This window comes from Cucurbita maxima, unplaced genomic scaffold (assembly GCF_002738345.1).
Source record: "Cucurbita maxima cultivar Rimu unplaced genomic scaffold, Cmax_1.0 Cma_Scf00008, whole genome shotgun sequence".
NCBI lineage: Eukaryota > Viridiplantae > Streptophyta > Magnoliopsida > Cucurbitales > Cucurbitaceae > Cucurbita > Cucurbita maxima.
This window is the reverse complement of record NW_019272024.1, coordinates 2,385,391-2,409,714: the sequence shown is the minus strand read 5'-3', so window position 1 is coordinate 2,409,714 and position 24,324 is coordinate 2,385,391. Positions and strand designations below refer to the sequence as shown.

At 40.5% G+C, this 24,324-nt stretch overlaps 5 protein-coding genes across 12 annotated transcripts in view; 4 read left to right on the top strand and 1 right to left on the bottom strand.

Moving 5' to 3' along the window:
• Nucleotides 1-5,932, top strand: part of LOC111482572 (DExH-box ATP-dependent RNA helicase DExH6-like) — an 11,087-nt gene extending 5,155 nt beyond the window's left edge. For 2 of the 4 annotated variants that reach the window (XM_023128396.1, XM_023128397.1), the window contains exons 8-14: nt 2,077-2,110; nt 2,291-2,380; nt 2,457-3,455; nt 3,585-4,691; nt 4,789-4,974; nt 5,172-5,511; nt 5,614-5,932. In XM_023128396.1, coding sequence (XP_022984164.1) covers nt 2,077-2,110; nt 2,291-2,380; nt 2,457-3,455; nt 3,585-4,691; nt 4,789-4,974; nt 5,172-5,417 — 2,662 coding nt within the window. In that variant the 3' untranslated portion in view covers nt 5,418-5,511; nt 5,614-5,932. The remainder of the gene's footprint in view (nt 1-2,076; nt 2,111-2,290; nt 2,381-2,456; nt 3,456-3,584; nt 4,692-4,788; nt 4,975-5,171; nt 5,512-5,613) is intronic. The other 2 variants (XM_023128395.1, XM_023128394.1) reach the window with 2 other exon arrangements.
• A 160-nt stretch (nt 5,933-6,092) lies between these two features.
• LOC111482573 (galactoside 2-alpha-L-fucosyltransferase-like) lies at nt 6,093-8,170 on the top strand. 2 transcript variants are annotated; one of them, XM_023128399.1, is made up of 2 exons: nt 6,093-6,568; nt 6,639-8,170. In XM_023128399.1, exons 1-2 carry the CDS (start codon nt 6,415-6,417, stop codon nt 8,135-8,137), a joined length of 1,653 nt encoding a protein of 550 aa, XP_022984167.1. In that variant the 5' UTR covers nt 6,093-6,414; the 3' UTR covers nt 8,138-8,170. The 2 variants fall into 2 exon arrangements, with proteins under 2 accessions (XP_022984167.1, XP_022984166.1); XM_023128398.1 differs by having other exon boundaries at nt 6,636-8,170.
• Nucleotides 8,171-9,926: 1,756 nt separating this feature from the next.
• LOC111483352 (BTB/POZ domain and ankyrin repeat-containing protein NPR2-like) lies at nt 9,927-15,432 on the top strand. Its single transcript, XM_023129535.1, has 4 exons — nt 9,927-10,475; nt 11,720-12,479; nt 14,032-14,229; nt 14,975-15,432. The coding sequence occupies exons 1-4, from the start codon at nt 9,927-9,929 to the stop codon at nt 15,235-15,237; spliced, it is 1,770 nt and encodes a 589-aa protein (XP_022985303.1). The 3' UTR covers nt 15,238-15,432.
• Nucleotides 15,433-15,464: 32 nt separating this feature from the next.
• Nucleotides 15,465-19,239, bottom strand: LOC111483355 (phytoene synthase 2, chloroplastic-like). Of its 2 annotated transcripts, XM_023129541.1 has the most exons (5): nt 18,603-19,236; nt 17,513-17,563; nt 16,889-17,061; nt 16,236-16,471; nt 15,465-16,029 (listed from the first exon to the last, which is right to left on the bottom strand). In XM_023129541.1, exons 1-5 carry the CDS (start codon nt 18,943-18,945, stop codon nt 15,669-15,671), a joined length of 1,164 nt encoding a protein of 387 aa, XP_022985309.1. In that variant the 5' UTR covers nt 18,946-19,236; the 3' UTR covers nt 15,465-15,668. The 2 variants fall into 2 exon arrangements, with proteins under 2 accessions (XP_022985309.1, XP_022985310.1); XM_023129542.1 differs by lacking the exon at nt 17,513-17,563 and having other exon boundaries at nt 18,603-19,239.
• A 1,960-nt stretch (nt 19,240-21,199) lies between these two features.
• Nucleotides 21,200-24,324, top strand: part of LOC111483354 (protein JASON-like) — a 3,952-nt gene continuing 827 nt past the window's right edge. The window contains exons 1-7 of one of the 3 annotated variants that reach the window (XM_023129539.1): nt 21,202-21,540; nt 21,885-21,933; nt 22,020-22,099; nt 22,898-23,127; nt 23,222-23,364; nt 23,437-23,849; nt 23,931-24,010. In XM_023129539.1, coding sequence (XP_022985307.1) covers nt 21,367-21,540; nt 21,885-21,933; nt 22,020-22,099; nt 22,898-23,127; nt 23,222-23,364; nt 23,437-23,849; nt 23,931-24,010 — 1,169 coding nt within the window. In that variant the 5' untranslated portion in view covers nt 21,202-21,366. Of the gene's footprint in view, nt 21,541-21,884; nt 21,934-22,019; nt 22,100-22,897; nt 23,128-23,221; nt 23,850-23,930; nt 24,011-24,324 lie in introns of all 3 variants that reach the window. The other 2 variants (XM_023129540.1, XM_023129538.1) reach the window with 2 other exon arrangements.

Sequence of the window (24,324 nt, the reverse complement as noted above, 5' to 3'; positions counted from 1 at the left end):
AAAAAAAAAAAAAAAAAAAAAAAAAAAAAAAAAAAAAAAAAACCATAATTGTTACGTCACGATAATCGTTTGATAAGAAACTCCATCTATAAGCCAAGAGGAATTGAAAAAAAGTGAATAATATTTTCAATATTTGGATGGTATGTAGTTTTATCTTTCTCCTACCAAATTATCCATACTATTGGATAAGTAATACTGGTCTGTCATCCACAAAATTTTCTACTCTATAATTAGCTAGGAAATACAGACATTTCTTTTAGCTGCATGTGCGCCCACTTATTTGGTCATGGACGTGTGTTAGACGTTTATGGTTCCTTAATGTAACAATTTGGATTCTTTTGTGTGGAACTTTCCTTGATGGATGACCCATGTTAGTGGAGGTAGGAAGGTGAGTGGGAATTGGGAAGTAGTGTTAATTTTTGGTGTTTTGCAAGAAACACAAAAAAGTAATTTTTATTAGTCTATAGTGGAAAGAGTGCGGTACATTGAAATTCTTTTGGAGGCCATTAAAATTACATAATTCTATGTTGATCAAGAATAACAGGGTCCAATGAATGGGAAGATGATTGCCAGAGTCCTTTTCTTGAGCCATTAGGGGAGATGATGATACAATTTAATCTTTATCATTTTAATATGCAAATGACATTGAATTGACGTTTTAAAATTTTCAAAAAGGAAAATCAACAAAGATAATGTAAACCCAAGTTTGACGGTTCATAGATGAATGGCACGGATGATAGAACTACCACATAATGAATCTTTGATAGTAGTGGGAACATTGTGAAGAAGATATGTATATCAAGGTCAAGATTGGTCATCATTTGGAAATATAAATAGTCATAGTACCGCCTTGGTTGAGACAAATGGCAAGCCAATGCGGGTACCACTACGAGTTCATCTTTGGCAACAAGTAAAAAAGTGGGATCTTGTTTGTTTCCACTACATTAAACACCACAACATGAAGTTTTAGTTATTGCCATCCCTTGCTTGGCAGCTGTGAACTTGGTTGTAGCAAGGTCGATCCTCAGGCTATTTTTTCAAGGTTGGAGCTTGATTCGTACCACAGTAACAAAAAAGGTCATCTCAGTCAATGGAGAAGGACCTGCACCAACAAAGACTACTAACTCTCTTCTTATTCCTAGCCTTCTGTTACTGGTCTAGGAAGTCGAGAACCTGAAATATGAGGGATATCTCAAATTAGAGAAGGGTGGGTAGGGCTTCGAGGAAGAACAACTTATTTGTTGAGGGTTATTGAAAGGTCGAATTCCACCAATATAATAAATTGAAGACCGGGGTTGGTTAAAAGCTTCAACCATGTCCGATACCAATTGTAACAAAGACCCTGTACAAATAACCATTCGAAGCAATGCGTATGATCTTTCTTGAGCAAGTCTTAGCTAAATTTGCTCCTAGGAGTCTTATGTATCTCAAGACTGGGATGATCTCCACTGAGATTTAGTATTTCTTTAGATTCAGTAGCTGCCCTATCTTACCACAACAAATGGACAGAAAAGAAGGTTGTGTAGGTGGCCTCATTATCCACACCTTATCCACACCTGTAGTTAGATGAAGTGCGGGTCCTGAAGTGCTTTTTAAGAGATCCCACGCATACTCTAGGTCATCATAACCATCTGTACCTCACATCTTATAACAATAGGACATGTTACTTGTCTACTGTCTCTTTCAACTACATTTGTTCCAATGATTCCTAGCCTAACAGAATGCAGCAACATGGGGCAACTTGCCCATATTGCCATCTTGGAGGATGGAACCCATCTCGATCTCTACTAATTAGATATGGGAATTGGTGAAAGGAAGCTTTTTATTATTACTATAGTAAATAGGATCAAGAAAACTCGTGGGGTCCATTTGTAAACGTTGCTCGTTTTATGTTTAGAAACTAAAATTGGTTTCTTCCCTGTGGGACCCCACTCATTAAGCCTTATAGCTTGATCGTTATGGTACAACCATATCATTTCAAAGTTCATGTTTCTTTCACCTTCATACTCGATTTTGAGCTTCCTTATTTAATATAAATTCTGGGTCTTTTTCTTCACTTTTGTTACTTGTTTGCAGAGGCTTGCTTCCATCATATCCTCACTTACGGCTGGTTAGTTCTATTCTTATTGGCTTTTACGTGAGATATTTTTGTGTTCTTCAACTGTTTACACTGTTATTCAAATTATTCATACTTCTATTGTAATTGTAGAAAACAAGGCAATTGAAGATTTATGGTGTCTCGTCATTTGATTGTGACTGAAATGCATGCTTTTGTTTTATATCTTGACAGATACTAATGAGCGCTACAATCAGTGCTAAACGGTTTTCGAGATACTTTGGTGGCTGTCCAATCATCGATGTTCCCGGAATCACCTTTCCTGTAAACCTTCCACTTTAATCTTGTAGTTTTGAATTGGTATGTATTTTAGGGCCATATTCTAACTCTTAATATTCAGGTAAAAAATTTCTATCTGGAGGATGTACTTTCTATTGTAAAATCTCAGAAAGAGAACCACCTTGATGATAAGATAATGGGTGTTTTAGATGAGGTACGTGAGCTAACTGAAGAAGACAAGCTTGCTTTGGACGAAGCAATTCACACGGCTTGGTTGAATGACGAATTTGATCCCCTTCTAGAATTGGTTGCTAAACCTGGATCCTCTCAAATTTTCAATTATCAGCATTCTGTGACTGGACTAACACCTCTAATGGTTCTTGCTGGAAAAGGTAGAGTTTCTGATGTTTGCATGCTGCTATCTTTTGGGGCCATATGTGAATTATGTGCCAAGGATGGCACAACGGCGTTGGAATTGGCTGAACGAGGAGATCAGAAAGAAACTGCTAAAGCAATCAGAGAACATTTGGAAAGTTCCATATCCAACTCCAAGGAAGAACAACGGTTGATTGATACATATCTTGAAAAAAATTCTAATTCTGTTGATATTGCTCTTTTAGAGCAGCTGTTAGAAAAAATATGTCGTGATTCGAAAGGAGCTATTCTTGTTTGTCTTCCTGGGTGGAATGAAATCTGCAAAACTCTAGATAGATTATCAGACAATCCTCTTTTCAAAGATGCATCAAAATTTTTGATAATACCTCTTCATTCAACTCTTCCTTATAAAATGCAAAAGAAGGTTTTCAGCCAACCTCCTCCTGGTTGCCGCAAAATTATTCTGTCTAGTAATATTGCAGAAACGGCCATTACCATTGATGATGTAGTTTATGTTATAGACAGTGGATGGAATGAAGAAAAAAGTTATGATCCTTACAATAATGTTTCTACTTTTCAATTATCTTTGATATCAAAGGCTTGTGCCAAGCAGCGTGAGGGTCGTGCTGGTCGCTGTCAGCCTGGGATATGCTATCACCTTTATTCAAAGTCCCGTGCGTCGTCTCTTCCAGATTTTCAAGTTCCTGAAATCAAGAGAATGCCATTAGAGGAACTCTGTTTTCAGGTGCCATTTTAACTTGTGTATGTTGAACTATATATTGGTGTGTTATTCTGATGCATTTAATATTGAAAAGGTATTCCTAATTGTAGGATTTCCTTGTTTAATTGTTTTAATAGTCGATTTATTTTGCAGGCGAAATTGCTTGATCCCAATCGTCGGATAGAGAGATTTTTGCGGAAGACTTTGGACCCTCCAGTTTTAGATACTATCGATAATGCAATCTTGGTCCTTCAGGATATTGGGGCTTTGTCACAAGATGAGAGACTGACTGAGCTTGGGGAGAAACTAGGTTCATTGCCTGTTCATCCAGTAACAAGCAAGATGCTTATCTTCGCCATATTGATGAACTGCCTCGATCCTGCTCTAACTCTGGCTTGTGTTTCGGACTGCAAGGACCCTTTCACTCATCCGACGTTACGAAGCACTAGAAGGAAAGCTGATGCTGCTAAAGCAGAGCTTGCTTCTTTGTATGGTGGCCATAGTGATCAACTAGCTGTTGTAGCTGCATTTGATTGCTGGAAAAATGCAGAAGAAAGGGGTCAAGAGTCCCGCTTCTGTTCTAAATACTACATTTCTCGGAGCACTATGTCGAAGCTATCTTGCATGCGGAAACAACTCAAAATGGAACTAGTTCAGAATGGTTTTATGCCTAAGGATAGTTCAACTTGTAGCTTAAATGCTCGTGACCCTGGCGTGCTCCACGCCGTCCTTGTGGCTGGTTTATATCCAATGGTGGGAAGATTACGTCCGCCCCTTATGAAGGGAAGACAGGCTGTTGTAGTAACTCGTTCAAGGGGCAAAGTTCTTTTGCATGGACAGTCCCTCAACTTTGAACCATCACTTAAGCTAACCGATCGTCACCCTCTTATTGTTTTTGACAAGATAACCCGTGGGGATGGTGGTACAGACATAAGAAAATGTACTGTTGTTGGGCCTGTCCCATTATTAATTGTTGCTAAGGAGATTGCTGTTGGCCCTGCTCAGGAGAAAGATAATGGTAAAGGTGGTATTGAAAATGACCATGATGGCAACGAAGAAATCGACATATATAAAACATTTGAAGAGAAAATGGACATCGAAAATAAATTAAATCAACAACCAGAAGAAATGGTTATGTCCTCCCCTAATAACAAGGTAACTGTGGTTGTCGACGGTTGGCTGCATTTTTTGTCGAAGGCGCTCGATATTGCCCAGTTATACTGCTTGAGAGATCGATTATCTTCAGCAATCTTATTCAAAGTAAGTGGTTATAGGCTCGTGTTCTTGGCTTCAGGAGTTGCTTCATTTTACTCGTGTTCTGCATGATTGTAATGACAGACCTTTTATTGTGTCTCAGGTAAAGCATCCAAATGAAGCTCTTCCTCCTGTTCTTGGTGCCTCTATGCAGGCCTTAGCTTCCATTCTATCTTATGATGGCTTATCTGGCATTTCATTAGAACCTGTAGAAACGTCGACGTCAATGGTAAATCCGACTGATATCAGCCGTTTTTTACCTGGTAGATCTACAGGAACACATAAGATGGTAAGTTTGTTTCGTAGACCACTTTCAAATTATAAGGATTCTACTGTTCCTAAGCGAATCGAACATCTATTTTGTATGATCCGGTAAGTCGGAATCTTTTACCACTGCCTGATCTTAGAACAGCAAAACTAAGTGACCCATCAAGCCCTAAAGTTAAGGCTTCATCTCATTCTGTCTATGCATGCTCAACTCTGCAGTCACGTAGAGAGCCGAAGCGATTCAAGCGATGCAAACGCCCTCAAAACCAAGATGCTACCCTGCAGCAGCGCGCTCAAGAGTGCAATACACGTAAACAAAGCAAGTCCCCCAAGGAGCAAAAGGTAGCACAACAGCAGAACCTTCCATCAGGAGACCTCAGTTTAAATGGGTATCCATCAGGCAGACCATCAAGCCCTAAAGGTAGCACGCGGGGTACCTCTCTAAAGCGGCGACGTGGTAACTAAGTAATCGTCAGGTGAATGAGCTCAGTGGATGTCGCTTCTCTGCAGTCTAATGTCCAATGATAGTCGAAACTATGACGCTCAGTTATTACTCGAGGTAAAGCCATTAAGCCAAAAATTACTCTAATTGCTAGTATTAGTATGCATTTAGTGTTAATCATCTGTTAGTAATCTTTGCCTTTTTTTACCCTTCAAACAGATGTCTAGACACTGTTCAGAGAATCCAACTCTGCTGCTTCTGGAGATGAAACAAGCATCTTCCAAATCCATCCATTATAGTTTGCTTTCCGCTACAGATGTAAGTATAATACACCAGGCTCGATTCTCGCCTGCCCGAGTACTTGATACAATCAGGTTCTTTCAGGAATATCGTTCTCGGTTTCAGCTCATTAGAGTATGATATCATTATCAATGAGAGGAATATCGTTCGGCTTCAAGATATAATTGAGCTCCAATTTTGATATGTAATACGAAATTTTACGTTAGAAAATGATATTGAAACTTCTTTCTCTTGTTGCTATGTCGCGTTAAATCATCCTTCGTCAATCCAATTAGTTTATGATTAATATTTTGATGAATCGGAATTTATTGGAATCAAAATCGAACTTTAAAAATTTAAGCTGACTTTACACTTGGTCAAATAAATTACTCAATGCTAAAGTTTCAACCAAGGTGCATTCATGATAGTTTCAAGTGGATAATCAATCCCAAGAAAGGTCAAACAAAGAAAAAAACAAGAATTTGATTGGAACTTACTCAACGTCATGATCCCATGTATGGTTGATTAAAAAAAACCCAGTCGGCTTTCATGGAGAAGACGACGACCACGACGAATAAATCTACAAAACCTGTTGGGAAGCACGAAGGCTACAACACGCAAGGCTCCATTCACATGGGTTCTTGACAAATTGCTTTTAATTTGACTGAGTTTCTGGTTTTGAGTGTAAGTTTTGAAGTTCTTGTGAAGGAATTGGTTCTGGTTGAGGATTTTTGCAGAGCCATGGAGGTAGAGGTGATGAAGATGATGAAGACGACGAAGAAGACGAAGTTGGTTTTGTTGATTGCAGTTCCAGTCATGGTGGTCGTGATATTGCAGCAATTTTGGTTGCCATCTTTGAACTTCAATCGGCTCTGGAGAACTGTTTCTCAACATGGTATTCTCCATTTCTTTCTTTCTGTTTGTTTCCTGAGAAAATTTCTGTTAATTTCTCTCTCTATCAGTAGGCTCCACAAATGATTCACACAGAAACGACGATGAATTCATCAATGGCCTTCTTCCTCCAGGCTTCGACCAAAAATCCTGTTTAAGCCGATACCAACTGAATCTCTACAGAAAACCTTCTCCCTACATACCCTCTTCCCCTCTCCTCTCTAAGCTCCGCCGCTATGAAGCCCTCCACCGCCGCTGTGGTCCCAATTCGCCATCCTTCCGCCGAGCTCTTGCCGGTCTAACTTCACCCACAAACTCCACATCCCTGCCGGAAGACTGCAAATACGCTGTGGTTTTAACCCGCGATGGCCTAGGCAACCGTATCCTCGCTATTATCTCCGCCTTCTTCTACGCTCTAATGTCCGATCGCGTCTTTCTAATCGACCGAGGCAACGCTCTTGATGATCTCTTCTGTGAACCCTTTCTCGGATCCTCGTGGATTCTGCCGTCGGATTTCCCTCTCCGCCGGGAATTTGGGTCGTTCCGCCAGTCCTTTCCAGGGTCTTTTGGCAACATTTTGAGAAATGGAATGTTGAAGAAAACAATCGAAGATTCGCCTGCGAGTTATTTGTATCTCCATCTATCTCACGACGCCAGCGATTACGACAAACTGTTTTACTGCGACCGGCAGCAGAATCTTCTGAAGAAGGTCCCATGGATGATTATGGAGACGAATAACTACCTGGTTCCCGGAATTTTTCTTGGTTCGTTTTTCAGAGAAGAGCTCAATAAACTCTTTCCGGCGAAGGACACTGTTTTCCACCATCTCGGTCGGTACCTCTTCCATCCGACGAACGGCGTCTGGGGGCTGATTTCGAGATCTTACAAGCCGTATCTCGCCAGAGCGAAAGAAATGTTAGGGATTCAGATCCGGAATTTTGGGTCGGAATCCGGTTCGTTTCAGGACCAGATGAATCAACTTCTAGCTTGCACACAGAAGAAGAAATTACTGCCGGATGTCGAGCAATCGTCGCCGGAGAAGTCGAATTCCACAGCGTCTCAGACGGTGAAAGTTGTGCTGGTGACGTCTCTGAGCTCTGAATACTCGGAAACCCTAAAGGAAATGTACTGGGAGCATGGGGGCGTCGACGGCGAGGTGGTGGCGGTGTACCAACCGAGCCACGAGGGGATTCAAAGCTCTAACAAAAAAATGCACAACCGGAAGGCACTGGCAGAGATGTACCTTCTGAGCTTGAGCGACGTGTTGGTGACGAGCGATTGGTCGACGTTTGGGTATGTGGCGCAGGGACTTGCCGGAGTGAAGCCATGGATGCTTTACAAGGCAGAGGATAAGGTGTTTCCGCCGTTGAATCAATGGCTGAAGTACAGAACGAGGAATGAGACAGGCGACTGGCCATGCCGGCGGGCGGTATCGATGGAGCCATGCCTGCACGTGCCGCCGGTGTGCGATTGCGATGAGATGAAGAGAAGAGATGGAGGGAATGAACTGCCGTTTGTGACGCATTGTGAAGATGCGAGTTGGGGCCTTAAGTTAGTTGATGAATTCAACTGATTTTCAAAATTAGGGCATATTGTTTGTCTCCTAAATTAGGACATATATATATATATATATATATATATATATATATATATATATATATATATATATATATATATATATATATTATCTTTCCCCTTTATTTCATAAATATTATTTTTGGCTAATATATACGACTAAATTGAGCTTCAATGACTAAGGGGGATGGGCACGAGGCGGTGTACCAGCAAAGACGCTAGGGTCCGAAGGGGGTCCAACGCCCTGAATGACACTCGTTTCCTTCTCTAATTCACCTCCTTTGGGGACCTTCCAATCCATCTCCCTACGCTAGGGCCCAAAAAGAGGTGGATTGGAAGGTCCCCAAAGGGAGGTGGATTAGAGAAAGAAATGAGTGTCAGTCAGGACGTTGGATCCCAAAGGGGGATGCAGTGTGAGACCCCATATCGGTTGGAGAAGATAACGAAACATTGTTTACAAGGGTGCGTGAAAACCTTTAATTAAACCCTGAAAGGGAGGGATGGATTGTGAAATCGCACATCGGTTGTGGAAGAGAACAAAACATTCTTTACAAGAGTGTGGAAACCCCTTCCTAATCGACACATTTTTAAAACCTTGAGGGAAAACTCGAAAAGAAAAATTCAAAGAGGACAATATGTGTAAGCGGTGGATTTGAGCTATTACACCAAATCTCGAGTTGTTTATTTTGTAGTTATTTTAAAAAATTATACTTATTTACATTTCACATCAATAAATAAAATCTCAAATATAAAATATTCACAATTCCATTAATAGTTTATAAAAAAAAAAGTTCCGAATCAAAATTGAATAAAGAAATAAAATCGAATTAATATATATATATATACAACTTTAATTTTAATATTCCATTTATTTATTTATTTTCATTTAAATAATAAATACGAAGATGTAAGAGAGAGAAAAAAAAATTAAAAGAAAAAGGAAAATAAATATAGGGACAATATTGTCATTTTGACATCAACATCAGTCAAGTTGAGATTGAAGAATCAATAACACGCATTCACCAATCACATTTCAATAATACAAAAAATATATTACAATATTAATTAATTATAAAATTACTTAACTTAATTATGGGATTATGAAGTAATTAATGAACACACAGTGTAATTACAGTTAGTGGGTCGGGTCTTCCCTGTCTTTTATTGGGTCAACGGTGCAGACTTTACCTTCTTCTTCTTCTTCTTCCTCCTCCCATTTATCTCTGTTTCTCTGAGCAATCTGTGTCAATACGAATCTCCCCCGGTTCTTCAAACCCTTGTGGCTAGATATGCTGATTCGTGAATTTTCTGTAGATTAGTCGTTTTTCTTTTGCAATTATGTTCGATTTCTGTGATTTCTCCCTCGTTCTTCCAATTATTTCTCTGAATTTTTGCTGGGTCAACTCTGTTCGTCCTCTGCTAGCTCTTTGTCTTCAATCCTCAGATCATGATCTCTAGCATCTGGTCCATTTGTGTTAGTGATTGACTTTGGTCAAAGGGTGTCTTCGCAAGCAATCCTGACCCTCACCCCCCCTTTACTTAGAACTTGTTTTGCTTTTATGATGGGTTTTGTTCGATTAAGTTTTGCGTTTGAAGTTCTTTTGTTGTTCTATTGGTTATCTGTGTTGGTCTGATTTAAGTAATTTTCCCTATTTGTATTTTGTTCCAAATCCGTGTTTTGGGGTTTGTAGATTCTTTGTCTTGATTTGAGTATCTGGGCGTCGAAATTTTGCTCAATCTGTGTTACTTTTGAGCTCCTTTCTTAGTGGAAACGCATCTTGTAAGTCATGGACAGTGCCAATGATCCTTCCTCGTCCCCAAGTTTCGCCTCATCGTCTTATGTGTCAAATGGGTCTAGTTATAACAACGTTCCTGCAGTATTCAGCCATGACCCTTCTGCAAATTCTGATCATATGTGTCTTAGCAAGCTAAGTGCAAACCTTGAGAAGCTTGTGGTTGATTCTGACTATGACTATACTGATGCTGTGATTGTTGTTGAGGGCATTGAAGTGGGTGTTCATCGATGTATATTGGCGGCTCGGAGTCAGTTTTTTCATGAGCTTTTTAAGCAGGAAATGGATAGCTCCACCAAAGATGACAAGCCAAAATATTGTATGTCTCAGTTGGTACCTTTCAGCAAGGTTGGAATTGAAGCTTTCAAAGTTATCTTGAATTACTTGTACACGGGAAAGCTGAAGCCATCACCACCAGAAGTGTCAACATGTGTGGATGATGCCTGTGCTCATGATGCATGTGGCCCTGCTATCAATTATGCAGTGGAATTGATGTATGCTTCTGCCACTTTCAAGATGAAAGAGTTGGTTTTGCTTGTTCAGGTATGAGGACATTTCTTATACTCGGTATATTTCTTACTCATATGACTTTGTAGGTCGGCCTCTTTAGTAGAAAGTGTTAGGAATCACGACTCTTCACAATGTATTCCTTGCATATAAACCCATAATCATTCCCTAAATTAGCTCAACGTGGGACTCCCTCTCAACCATCCTCAACACAGAGCTTTCTTGTCTACTAAATGAATATTTTTATGGCTAAAATGAAAGTGGAATGTAGTATAGAGTTAGAAAATGGTGGCATTTTCATTGCTGATTTTAAGAACGATATCATTAATTCAGCTGTGTAGCCAATGGCTACTATGTATGCATTGGGTGCGTAAGGATTACTGATAGGTTGAATGGTTTGGTGGTTTAATTGATAGCTTAATCTGCTTAATATACTCTCTTTGCAAAAGATAAGTTCCCCAAGTCAACTGCCTAAACTGTTTTAGCCTACAAAATCAATTCATTGGGTGCTTCATTTAGCTTATGTTCTTCCTCCTCCTTTCGTCTGGTCGTGAGCGAATCTACACGGTATGCTGCTTCAATTCAGATTTTGGATGTACCGTTTGTTAGTTTAGTTCTGTTGGAATATGGAAAAAGCTGGTAGAGATATATATGACTGCTAAACCAATATATATAGTAAACTGAAACCGTATATATACTCCCTTATGGAGAGATTTCCACACCCTTATAAAGGGTGTTTCGTTCTCCTCTCCAACCGATATGGCCCCTTTCAAGACCTAGTGAGACGCTGGCACTCGTTCATTTCTTCAATCGATGTAGGACCCCACCAAATCCACCCCCTTTGGAGCCTAGCTCCTTACTGGCACACCGCCTCGTGTCTACCTCCTTCGGAGAACAACCTTCTCGTTGACACATCGCCTAGTGTCTGACTCTGATACCATTTGTAACGGCTCAAGTCCACCATTAGCAGATATTGTTCTCTTTGGGTTTTCCCTTTCAGGCTTCCCCTCAAGCTTTTTAAAACGCGTCTGCAAGGGTGTTTCGTTCTCCTCCCCAACCGACGTTGGATCTCACATGAAGTCATCAATATAAACTTTAACCAATATTGCATTTTCTCTCTCCATCTAATATTCTCCTTGCATTTTCTTTCTCCGGTTCTTTGTGTTCATTTAGATCGAGAGGGTGCATTGTTATGCGATCCTAACAAGTTCCTCAACATAATTTCCTTGTCTTGTGTGATTTATTTTATAATCTAACTCAATATCCACCAACTTGTGCAGCGTCGACTCTTGAATTTCGTTGAGAAAGCTTCTGTGGAAGATGTTATAACGATACTGATTGCTGCATTCCATTGTCAACTGGACCAGCTGCACATCCCCTGCATTCAAAGAGTGGCAAGGTCAGACCTCGATGCTGTATCTCTAGAGAGAGAGCTTCCTAGTGAAGTTGCAAGTGAGATTAAAGCATTGCGTATGAAATCTCAGCAAGAGACTGAACCAAATATGGTGGAAGAAGTGGACCTGAACCGTGAGAAGAAAATCAGGAGGCTCCACAAAGCCTTGGATTCTGATGATGTTGAACTACTGAAACTTCTTTTGAGTGAATCTTCTGACATTACCTTGAATGATGCTTATGCCGTTCACTATGCCACTGCCTATTGTGATCCTAAGGTCATTAAGGAGGTTCTTAATCTAGGCTTGGCAGATCTCAATCTTAAGAACCCTAGAGGACATACAATTCTTCATGTTGCGGCAAGGCGTAAGGATCCTAAAATCATTGTGGCCCTTCTGGACAAGGGAACCTCTGCATTAGAACCTACAGCTGATGGACAAACTGCTGTTACCATATGTCGAAGGCTGACTAGACCTAAGGATTATAATGAGACGACTCAAAAGTGTCAGGAATCTAACAAAGATCGGTTATGTATTGATGTGTTGGAGAGAGAGATGTGTAGGAGTTCTATTTCTGGTAGAATGGAAATGACAACTCAGATTTCCGCTGCTGACATGCACGTGATGCTAGACTATCTAGAAAATCGAGGTGATATGCTCTCTCAGTATATTTACATATACATTTTTTGTGAGATCCCACGTCGGTTGGAGAGGGGAACGAAACATTCCTTATAAGGGTGTGGAAACCTCTCCCCAATAGACTCGTTTTAAAACCTTGAGGGGAAGCCCAAAAGGAAAGCCCAAAGAGAATATCTGCTAGCAATAGCCTTGGGTTGTTACAAATGGTATCAGATTTAGACACCGAGCGGTGTGCCAGCGAGGACACAGGGCCCTCAAGGGGGGTGGATTGTGAGATTGTGAGATGATCCCACATCAGTTGGAGAGAGGAACGAAGCATTCCTTGTAAGGGTGTGGAAACCTCTATCTTCTATAGTAAACGCGTTTTAAAACCTTGAGAGGAAGCCAACACGAAAAGTTCAAAAAGGACAATATCTGCTAGCAGTGGGCTTGGACCGTTACAAATAGTATCAGAGTGAGACACTAGACGGTGTGCTAGCGAGGACGCTGGCCCTAAGGGGGTGGATTGTGAGATCCCACATATCGGTTGGAGAGGGGAACGAAACATTTCTTATAAGGGTGTGGAAACCTCTCCCTAGTAGACTCGTTTTAAAACCTTGAGGGGAAGCCCAAAAAGGAAGCCCAAGAGGAAAGCCCAAAGAGGACAATATCTGCTAGCGGTGGGCTTAGGCTGTTACAAATGGTATAAAATCCAGACACCGAGCGGTGTGCCAGCAAGGACGCAGGACCCTTAAGGGGGGTGGATTATGAGATCCCACATCGGTTGGAGAGGGGAACGAAGCATTCCTTAAAAGGGTGTGGAAACCTCTACCTATGCATTTTAAACCTTGAGGGGAAGCCCAAAGAGGACAATATCTGCTAACGGTGGGCTTGAGCTGTTATAAATGGTATCATATCCAGACACCAAGCGGTGTGCCAGCGAGAACACAGGGCCCTCAAGGGGTGGATTGTGAGATCCCACATCGGTTGGAGAGGGGAACGAATCATTCCTTATAAGGGTGTGAAAACCTTTCTCTAGTAGACGCATTTTAAAACTTTAAGTGGAAGCCCAAAAGGAAAGTCCAAAGAGGACAACAGATCCAGACACCGAGTGGTGTGCCAGCAAGGACGCAGGGCCCTCAAGGGGGTGGATTGTGAGATCCCACATCGGTTAGAGAGGAAGCATTCCTTGTAAGGGTGTGGAAACCTCTCTCTTCTTTAGTAGATGCGTTTTAAAACCTTGAGGTGAAGCCCAGAAGGGAAAGCCCAAATAGGACAATATTTGCTAACGGTGGGCTTGGACCGTTACAAATAGTAGCAGAGTCAGACACCGAACAGTGTGCTAGCAAGGACGCTAGCCCCTAAGGGGGTGGATTGTGAGATCCCACATATCGGTTGGAGAGGGGAACGAAGGACGATATCTATTAGGTGCGGGTTAAACGGTTACAATTCAAACAAAAAATTTGAAAGTTTAATGAAGTGAAGCAGTTCATTAACAAAACATGTTGAGTTATTAGGATTGATTGTGGTATGTATAGTTGGCTCGTGTAATGATGTTTCAAACTTTGTATCCTTTGTTTCAGTGGCCTTTGCTCGTCTTTTTTTCCCTGCCGAGGCCAAGGTCGCAATGGAGATTGCGGATGCAGATTCAACAATAGCATATACTGGCCTTGTATCATCCAAGGGATCATCTGGAAACTTGCTTAAGGTTGACTTGAATGAAACACCATCTGTTGGAACCAAAAGACTCCAATCCAGAATGCAAGCTCTAATGAAAACAGGTACTTTTAGAACACTGTCTTAATTATCTTTGCTAGAGAGGTAAAATGAAACAAGTTTGATTCTGGTCTGGCTGATAGTATTTTCTGAATCTAGATATGAGCTGATCCATAATATTCTTGTGCCCCATTTCTTGCATTGGGCTTGTTTTTTATATATCCTTGTACGAATATTCTATAACGGTCTAAGCTCACGGGTAGCAAATATTGTCCTCTTTGTGCTTTTCCATTTGGTTTTCCCTCAAGGCTTTTAAAACGTGTCTGCAGGGAGAGGTTTCCACACCCTTATAAATAATGTTTCGTTCTCCTCCCAACCAATGTGGGATCTCACTATTCACTCCTCTTCGGGACCTAGTGTCCCCGCTGACACTCGTTCCCTTCTCCAATCGATGTGGGACACCCTAATCCACCCCCTTTCGGGGCCAGCATTCTTGTTGGCATACCGCCTTGTGTCCACCCCTTCGAGGCTCAGCCTCCTCGTTAACACATCGTCTGGTGTCTGGCTCTTATACCATTTGTAACCGCCCAACCTCATTGTTAGCACATTAGTTGGAGAGGGAAACGTCCTGTAGACACGTTTTAAAAACCTTGAAGGGAAGCCGGAAAGGGAAAGTCCAAAGACGACAATATCTGTTAACGGTGGGTTTGGGTTTAGGTTGTTATAGACTCGGTTTGTTATAAAAGAAATAAAGAGGTGTTGATCAAATTGAGTATATGATGATGAACTCATATCAAATCTTGAACGCAGTGGCGACAGGTCGACGCTTTTTCCCTCATTGCTCAGATGTTCTCGACAACTTCTTAGCAGACGACATGCCCGATCTTCTCTTCCTCGAAAAGGGAACTCCGGAAGAGCAGAAGAAGAAGAAGACTCGTTTCATGGAACTTAAAGATGATGTTCAGAAGGCATTCTGCAAGGACTTAGCAGAGAATAACCGATCAGGTTTTTCATCTTCCTCATCTTGTTCCCCTCCAAAAGTGGTCGTAAATCAGAAAGGTAGGAGAAAATAAAGTCAGAGTTGTGCTATATTTTTGTAGGTAACATACAGTTGAACGTTGCATAGAATTTTCCTGTGGAAGAATATTTATATTATAGGAATGTCTTCTCTGTATTATAGGACGAGATTTCCTTGCTGTTCTTGGCCTGTAAAATAATTCTAACTTATTAGTTTCTAGGAAAAAGAAATTGGGCACTTTTCTAGTGGATCCAATGGAATTTTCTATTTTTGGGAATATGGTACACAAAGAATGTTAATATTACTTTTCGAGACTAGCGCCCTGCCTCGAACTAGGTGAAGAGTCCCCACTTAAATCGGGAATGAGAGAGGGATTAAGGAGAGATTTTTCCATAGCTAAACCAAGTTGGAGACGGAAATTATATTCCCCGTCCCTCACCCTGCCTATATACATGCATACATAATGGAAAAAAAAAATCTATTTTGTTACCAAATCTTTGAGTTTGAAGGGCCCATCATAGCTCTTCCAAAGGCTATGGGAAGTGATAGCAATTTCTTTGCTTTGCTTACATATGCCCTTTGGGTGAAGTTGTCATAGTCATTTGCTTCAATGGAATCTAATATTTGCTTGTAAAGCATTAGGGATGCCCATACTGGCCATCTACTGGCTGCACTCAGCTCTGCAATGCCCTTCTCAGCCTCATCAAAGAACCTTCTTGCTCTTTTTATCTGCCCTTTCATGAAACTCCGCCACTTCTCCGTCACTTTCCCTTCGAATATGTCGTCGTCGCATAGCCCTGCTTGTGCCAACTCGTCTTGTGGGAGATACACTCTTCCCCTCCGAGCACTATTGAAAAAGTAAACACGAAAAGTATTATAACTTTATGTAAGATTCCACGTCGGTTGGAGAAGTAAATGAAACATTATTTATAAGAGTGTGAAATCCTCTCCCTAGAAGATAGAAGGGAAGCCTAAAGAGGACAATATCTGCTAACAGTGGGCTTGGGTCGTTACACTTTAGCTGTTGTGAGAAGGTGGTGGAAGAAAGCTTACTCTTCTCCGACGTCTCTGAGAATGTTTGTGAGCTGATTGGCAAGTCCGAGAGCCAATGCTGCATTGTAGACACTCTCTACTGAAGCTTTCGACTCGGGTGCCAATCCCATGACAGGAACACTCATGAGCCCCACAGTTCCAGCTACATAATAGCAATAAAGGTAAAGCTCGTCGAAGTTTTCGTATCGTGATTTTCGCATGTCCACCCTCATTCCTTCGATCATGTCCTTGAAGGGCTGTTGAAACATAACGTGCATAGTTTCAAGCCAAGTGAATCAAAAAACACACAAATGGAACTAGAAATGAAAAAAAGGATCCAGACCTCCTTTACTCGAAGATGAGAGTAGTTTAATCATTGTCGCTCGTTTTAAATCGGACGCTTTTGATTACATTAAACAAACTCGTGCACTGCCAATTCAAATTAGAGCAAAGAAGAGCTAAGTCTCATTTAACTAGGATGATCAAATTTTAATGATAAAAGCTCTCTGTTGTTCTTGTACCGACAAAAACATTCATTTCTTCATAAGTTTCACAAGACCTTTGTCATGGCAGCCTAAACTTCTCATATCACAAATGAACGTATTTTAAGTGCAGACCAATAAATTCTTAAGCACTTAGAAAGTCATTTCAAACCGGCTTTAAATCAAGTTTACCTGAATGTCGACGAAGTATTTTGAGACTGTATCGGAAAGAGCAGCATCATACATATCATACGGTCGACCCTCAAATAGATCAGTTAGTCGTGTTTCCCATCGAGCAAGAGCCTTAGGGGTGATGTGTGAAGCATTAGGTCCATCCACGAGCTCGTCGGTCCTTCTGCACCACACTGCATTACAAAGAGTTACCCTCTTGAATGTCCAAAACTGAAGTAACAGGACTGCAAATGAAGTGATTAAGAATCAACCTTGAGGATGTTTTTAGATACCCTTCAAACTTGGGTTCAAATTTTCAGATCGAGAACTTAGGTCCTCGATAATGATTTTCCCCTTTTGGGATCGTGTCTCCTAAGACCATCTATTAGAAAAGGTTGTCTTATAAGTTCCGAAACTTTTAACTTGTGTCTATTCGGTTCTTAAACTTTAAAAAGTTCGTAAAAGATCCATAAACGTTCACGTTGTGAGGGTCATCAATAGAAACTACTAGGAGAACATGGCTACAACTTGGAGCAATTCTTTGTCTGTCCACAGCCATGTCCTACAAGCAACTTGGTCTACAGAAGTGAACAAAAATTGCAGTAGACAAAAGATAACAAGCTGGAGGAAGAGAATGACAGATACCGTAAATCGCCCACACAGCTCTTCTTCTCTCTGGTGTCATAAGCTGTGTCCCTGAGAATAGCAAGAAAGTGACTCAATCATGAACGACCAAGGGGAAAAAGAGAAAAGGCTAAATGGTTTCAACCGAACTCAGAAAGGTATCATGTAACAGTCCAAGCCCACCGCTAGCAGATATTATCCTCTTTAGCCTATATCACCGTCAGATTCACGGTTTTAAAATGCGTCTACAAAGGAGAAATTTCCACGCACTTATAAAAGGATGCTTCGTTCCCTCTCCAACCAATGTGGGATCTCACAATCCACCCCCATTCAGGCCCAACGTCCTCGTTGGCACACCGCTCGGTGTCTAGCTCTGATACCATTTGTAACAACCCAACCCACTACTAGCAAATATTGTCTGCTTTGGCTCGTATTGCTATTAGCCTCACGGTTTTAAAACGTGTTTATTAGGGAGAGGTTTCTACACCCTCATAATGGATGCTTCGTTCCCCTCTCTAACCAATGTGAGATCTCACAACCCACCCCTTTGAGGCCGAGCGTCCTCGTTGGCACACCGCCTGGTGTCTGCCTCTGATACCATTTGTAATAGTCCAAGCCCACTGCTAGCAGATATTGTCTGCTTTGACTCGCTGTCAGCCTCATGGTTTTAAAACGCATCTATCAGTGAGAGATTTTCACACTCTTATAAAGGGATGTTTCGTTCCCCTCTCCAACCAATGTAGGAACTCATAATCCACCTCCTTAAGGCCCAGCGTCCTCGATGGCACACTGCTCAATGTCTGACTCTAATACTATTCGTAACCGTCCAAGTCCACCACTAGCAGATATTGTTTTCTCTTCATGGTTTTAAAACACGTCTATTAGGGAGAGGTTTCAACACTCTTACAAAGAGATACTTCATTCCACTCCACACTCTTACAAAGGAATGCTTCGTTCCCCCAATGTGGATCTCATATTCTAGTACAAAACATTCCAAGACTGTCATTAACAGTTCCATTTTCTACCTAAATCTCAAAGAAGACCAACAGGATGACAAAAACAAGATCATTCAACCCAGAAATGAAACAGTAGCTTAGGGGAGGAAGTTTACCCAAGTAAAACGTTTTGGCATATTCAGCACAGACCTCACCACAGCGAGCATAAGCCTCATTCAAGAGATTCCCATCATCACTGATACTGCCTTCATTTTCTATGGTTTTCTCCCAATCCAAACCTCTCTCTCGATCCTTTCTGGGTTCCCTCACAAGAGCCGCTTGCTTCAGCACCACTTCATACACCCTTTCTTCAGCCGATCTTGAAGGGTTCGCTACCACAGCAGAGGAACCCCAAACCCCACCACAAAAACGACTCAATCTCTTACACCCAATTGGCCTGCACCCGATTCTGATTCTCGGCTTGGGGCTGAGCAGAGCATTGGCATTGACACCAGACATCTTCTTCACAACCACCCACAAACCCCCCTCGGCCCTGCTTCTTCTCCCCTCCCCGCACCTTTATTTGGTGGATTCAGCGAGAGAAAGAGGAGGGTAAATGGGTGACAATCAATTTTTGGACCATTTTGGATTGAAGGAAGAACAAGGAATCAAAAACTTCACAATTGGGGGTTCAAAAAGCACTCACTCCCCTTGAAAGCCAGAGTGTGGGAGGGAATATGCCCTCTCTCTCATCCTTAAAGATCACACATGGGAGGATTGTGGACAGAGTTAAGACCCCATTTCATCTTCTTTGTCCTACAACTAAACTTTTACTTGGGCGCCAAGATTGTGGTCCTAATAATGCGCTCAGTGTGGCCTCCTTTGTGAGGATGAATATAAAACGGAAGTTTAACACACATTAACATCATTTTTTCCTTTTATTTTCGGCTATATTTATGTGATGTCTTTGGGGAGAAAATCATTTACAAAAGTGTGGAAACCTTCCCCAACGTATTTTAAAGCATTTGAGGGAAAGCCCGAAAGAAAAAAAAAAAAAAAAACTCATCAGAATTTCTTTTTCATAGAAATTTTATTTTCTTATAACAAAAATAATTTATATTGATTTATGTATATTTTTTTTTTTTTTACTTTTTAATTTCATGTTTTTTATTCAAAAAAAATATTAATAATGGTTTATTGATTATTAATAGAATGCTAGGGAAAATAATTATAGACAACATTAAATATTTAACGAAATTTTAATAAATAATATTTTCATTCATTAAAAACCCAAAAAAAAAACTTCATGCATGTGAGAGTCACATGGCTGATATAGTGTGGGACCCACATTCACTTTTATTATTTTCGTTATTTATTTATTTGAAGTTATATTTGATAACGATTTTATTTTTAATTTAAGATATTAAAAATTAAAATAAAATAAATAACACACTTATTTATTTATTATTTATTTTGTTTTATTTTGTAAATAATTTATTTATTATTTACATGTATATATGTATATATATGTATGTATGTCTATATATATATATATATATATATATATTGTTAAATTAAAAAAAAATTGATAAATAGGTATGGTTTAATATTTATTGGTCATTTTATTTCATTATTTTATTCTAAGAATATATATTCTTTTTAGTACAAATTGTTATGTTGTATAATGTAAATCATTTCATGATTATAAAATATAATTATTGACTAAGTAAGGTAGGTTATTATTATTTTTTTAATGATAAAAATCTTTGACAATATCAACCACTTGTCTTTTTGTAAATATTAAATTCAAGAAACCAACAAATTAGTTAGACCATAAACATATATATATATATATATATATATATATATATATATTTAGACCTATGTTCTGTTGCATTAATTGCCCACATCTAATATGTAAGATAAAATATTAAGAATATAGTTTAAAAAATGTTAAATTTAATCCAACCAAGTACCACATAGTGTGACACCCAGTAATGAATGGTTCATAAATTAACTAAGATCACATTTAAACGATAATTTAGTTATTATCTATACTAACAAGATTTTTCGGTTCGATGGTTCAGTTATAAAAATTTCAAAGTTAAGTCTCACAATCACAGAAGTGATTGTACCCTTAAAAAAGTCATTGAGGATGTTAACTAGTTTAAGTGAGCCCAATCGTATGGTAGACTGTGACACTAAGTATGCTTGACTTGGAGCAATCAATGTTGAGTGGGCTCATAGACTTTTTTCTAATAAACATGTGAGTGGGGACAAAATACGTTAAAAGAACATAGTGGGTTTGGGAGAATTTCATATTCAAAATATAGTTTAAGTCAAGTACATAACGTGGTCATGTTCAAGTGTCAAATCCAGATTCCAAATCTAGGTAAAAAAAACTAGACGGTAAACTTATAAGGAAGAGTGAGAGGCCATGTCGTGTGGCCCAATGGCGAGTGGGCAACGACTTGACCCAAGAAGTGGTTCGGCTAGGCTCGACTATTTACAACTAGGCGTTACAAAGGCACTTCAAATTTTCAAAAAAATGGTTTTTTTTTTTTTTTTCTGTACAAAGTAATGGCTAGTATAAAAATAATACATTGACTAAATCAAGTAATATAATTTACTTCATTACCAAATTAAGCTATTTATCTCCACGTGTCGCGATATGGGAGCGAGTAGCAATCAATTAGCGAAGCAAAATGGCAGGAAAGGGAAATGACGCCAATACCTTTCCCTCGTTCTATGAATTCAAATTTCAAAAAACGACCCAACAACTCTCTCCTCTACACTGATTGCATAAATCCCAACTCGAAGAAAATGAAAATTATTGTAACCCCACAATAAAATTTGAAAGAAAAGTAATACCCAAAAGGAGAGAACCCATTTTTGTTTGGGGCCTTGGGCGTTTTGGGTTCAGCGGCGAGCACCGATGATATGTGCGCGCAGTTGAGGTATAAATTGGGGTTTCTTTGCAGGTCTTTGGTGGGGTTTCTTGATCGATCGGTTTCAAGAGCAATGGGCTGCTTCTTCGATTGCTTCAAAGTCAGAGACGATCGCCATCGACCTAGAGCGCACCTTGTTTCCGATCCTTCTTGTTCGAAGTACAGGGTACGTTTTCGATCCTCGTTTCACCTTCTTGTTTATATTTCGTAATTCCTCCGTTTTGCTCAAGAGTAATTTAGGGAAGTGAAATCTAATGGGAAATTTGCTCCCCTGTTTCTTGGGAAGAATCTGTCCTGTTTTTTGTATCATGGGTGTCGTCCTCTTCCATTCTGCTGCTGTTCTTGCGACTTATGTTGTTTAGCTCAGCTGGATTGCCTGAATTATGTAGCTGATTTGGCTTTGATTGGAGTTAAATTAGATGCTCCAAGTGCTAGATTCTACTCTTCTTTGTATGTCTCTTTGATTGGTGTTTGCCAGTTTTTTACTTCACTTTCTATTTCATGCTTCAGGCACCTGTGGTTGCTCGAAATAAGTTATCATCTCTTTTCCTGTCTGAAGGTAGATGTTCGACTCCTCCATGCTTGTTCCTTGCATTTGAATCTGCAGATTCTTACTTCCTTTTGTGTTTTTTTGTTTTATTAAAGAAAATGAAGATTTCTCGAGGAATGATTCAGGTTCCAAGTCTTTTGGGTCTCCACGGTACACCAAGGAGTTGAAGGATGAGGTATGCAACCTTCCCAATAGTGTTCAGCTCCAAGTATAGTGTGTGCTGGTTTTTATGATTGCTGGTATGTGCATGACTTCAGTTTGATGGTTGGAATATAATTAGTTAGGGAAATGAAAGGCATGAGCTAGAATGAGCTTCTCTGTGTTCAAGTTGCAATGGAACATAATGTTTCAAAGCTCTAGTCTGTTGAAGGTTCCTTAGTTCTACTTCCTTTTCTTGTAAATGCTAAGACTGTTATGATCAGATCCCACAGTAGCACGAAACATTCTTTACAAGGGTTGGAAACTTCTCCCTAGCAGACACGTTTTAAAAATCTTGAGGCAAAATCCAAATTTGCTAGCGGTGGACTTGGTCCGTTACAAATAGCATCAGAGATAGATACCGTGCGATATGCTAGCGAGGAGGCTGAGCTCCGAAGGGGGGTGGAGGACACGAGGTGGTGTGTTAGCAAGGATGTTGGGACTCGAAGGGGTGGATTGGGGGGTCCCATATCGATTGGAGAAGGGAACGAGTGTCAACATCCACACTGGACCCCAAAAGGGGTGGATTGTGAGATCCCACATCAGCTAGAGAGGAAAATGAAACATTTTTTTATGAGCGTGTAGAAACCTCCCCTCAAAGGAAAGTGCTGGTAAAGCCCAAAGAGGACAATATCTACCGGCAGTCGGCTTGGGCTGTTACAGTTCTTCTATTCCTCTTGGGCCTTAATCTTGTCTCTAACTAGGATTATACATGTTAATAAACATCTTTACTACACTTAAACATTAATCCGTTGATATGGGCATTAATTTGCAGGCCAAATTCCTCAAGGCGTGTGGGACTATAGTGGAGACCCCAGCTGAAATCCGGAAAGCATCAAGAAAGCTCTTGGGTTCTCCTCATGATGACAGAGATTTGGAGCCTCATAATTACCCATCACTTCCAAATGCATCCCTTGAAACACCTCCGGATCCTCCCCGCACACCTGCCAAACATTTGGAAGAGGGGAGAAGCGAGCCAGGTTCTGCTGAACGTACACCTAGCAGGTTGTAGTATATATGTGAAACACCCTATACTTGAACATTCAAATTCCTTAGCATTGTCATCTCATAACTGTTATGGAGCTTGTTGATACTGCAGTTGTACTACCAGTGAACAGAATACTCAAATTGTCTCTGCTCTTAATAGTCCTGATCATGTGATGACAACATGTCAGAATAAAGTAAACCAATCTCCCAGCCGAAGTTCATCTGAAAGCGGAAGAGAAGAACTTGATTCATCGGGTAAGTCATCACCTAATCCAACCCCACGACAGCTATCTGACAAAATTCAAACACCTGGAACTGTTTTTCCAGCAAACTTGGATCATGGAACAGCAAGAATCAGGTGTCAGTATGTTTATTCAGGTATGAACCCAGTTGAGAGTGAATCTAATCTGGAAGGACTTTCAAGAGAAGTGAAAGAGTCTGTTCAAGAGCTTGAAATGATGACACCTATACCAGAAAGGACTGTGAGAGCTAATACTCATGAGAAGGAGTTGGTGGTGGAAGCAAGCTTGTCTGCTTGGTTGAAACCAGTAGCTACTCATGATGATGATGGTCTGAAATTTGGAGGTGCACATAGGGCGATTCGTGTTGGAAGGAGTGCAGGGGACAGGCCAATTATAGGGATGGTTGCTGCTCACTGGAGCGAGGATGAACCTGTTCAAATCTCACCCAAGGAATGGGATGGAAATGGAATCCCAAATTCAACCAATAAGTACAAGGAGGTAATTTTATGTCTGTTTTTTGAGATTTTCCTTTTTGTATGAACTTGAATGGTCTGTTACAGATTGGTATCCTGTTTGCAGGATCAGAAAGTGAGTTGGCATGCGACACCATTTGAGGAGAGGCTCGAGAAGGCACTGTCAGAAGAAAGCATAGTTACAAGGTAATGCCTACTCTGTCTTGCTGTCTTCCATGTCTTTTTCTCAAATAGAGTCTAACAAGGTCAGGTAACGGTTCAAGCCCATCGCTAGTAGATATAGTCCTTTTGGGGCTTTTCTTTTTGGGCTTCCCCTCAAGGTTTTTAAAACACATCTGCCAATGAGAGGTTTCCACACCCTTATAAATAACGTTTCATTCTCCTCCACAACCGAGGTGGGATCTCACAATCCACCCCCTTCGAGACCCAGCGTCCTCGTTGGCATTCGTTCCCTTCTCCAATCGATGTGGGACCCTCCAATCCCCCCCCCCCCCCCCCCC

What these genes read in the sequence shown, in the direction of transcription:
- LOC111483352 (XM_023129535.1), top strand. Translation starts at nt 9,927, where the DNA reads ATGGACAGTGCCAATGATCCTTCCTCGTCCCCAAGTTTCGCCTCATCG. An exon ending in AGTTGGTTTTGCTTGTTCAG is followed by an intron (nt 10,476 to 11,719) that starts GTATGAGGACAT and finishes CAACTTGTGCAG; the next exon opens with CGTCGACTCTTGAATTTCGT. An exon ending in AGACTATCTAGAAAATCGAG is followed by an intron (nt 12,480 to 14,031) that starts GTGATATGCTCT and finishes CCTTTGTTTCAG; the next exon opens with TGGCCTTTGCTCGTCTTTTT.
- LOC111483355 (XM_023129541.1), bottom strand. Translation starts at nt 18,945, where the DNA reads ATGTCTGGTGTCAATGCCAATGCTCTGCTCAGCCCCAAGCCGAGAATC. An exon ending in TGCCAAAACGTTTTACTTGG is followed by an intron (nt 17,564 to 18,602) that starts GTAAACTTCCTC and finishes TGCTATTCTCAG; the next exon opens with GGACACAGCTTATGACACCA. An exon ending in CTCAGAGACGTCGGAGAAGA is followed by an intron (nt 16,030 to 16,235) that starts GTAAGCTTTCTT and finishes CTTTTTCAATAG; the next exon opens with TGCTCGGAGGGGAAGAGTGT.
- LOC111482573 (XM_023128398.1), top strand. Translation starts at nt 6,415, where the DNA reads ATGGAGGTAGAGGTGATGAAGATGATGAAGACGACGAAGAAGACGAAG. An exon ending in GAGAACTGTTTCTCAACATG is followed by an intron (nt 6,569 to 6,635) that starts GTATTCTCCATT and finishes TCTCTCTATCAG; the next exon opens with TAGGCTCCACAAATGATTCA.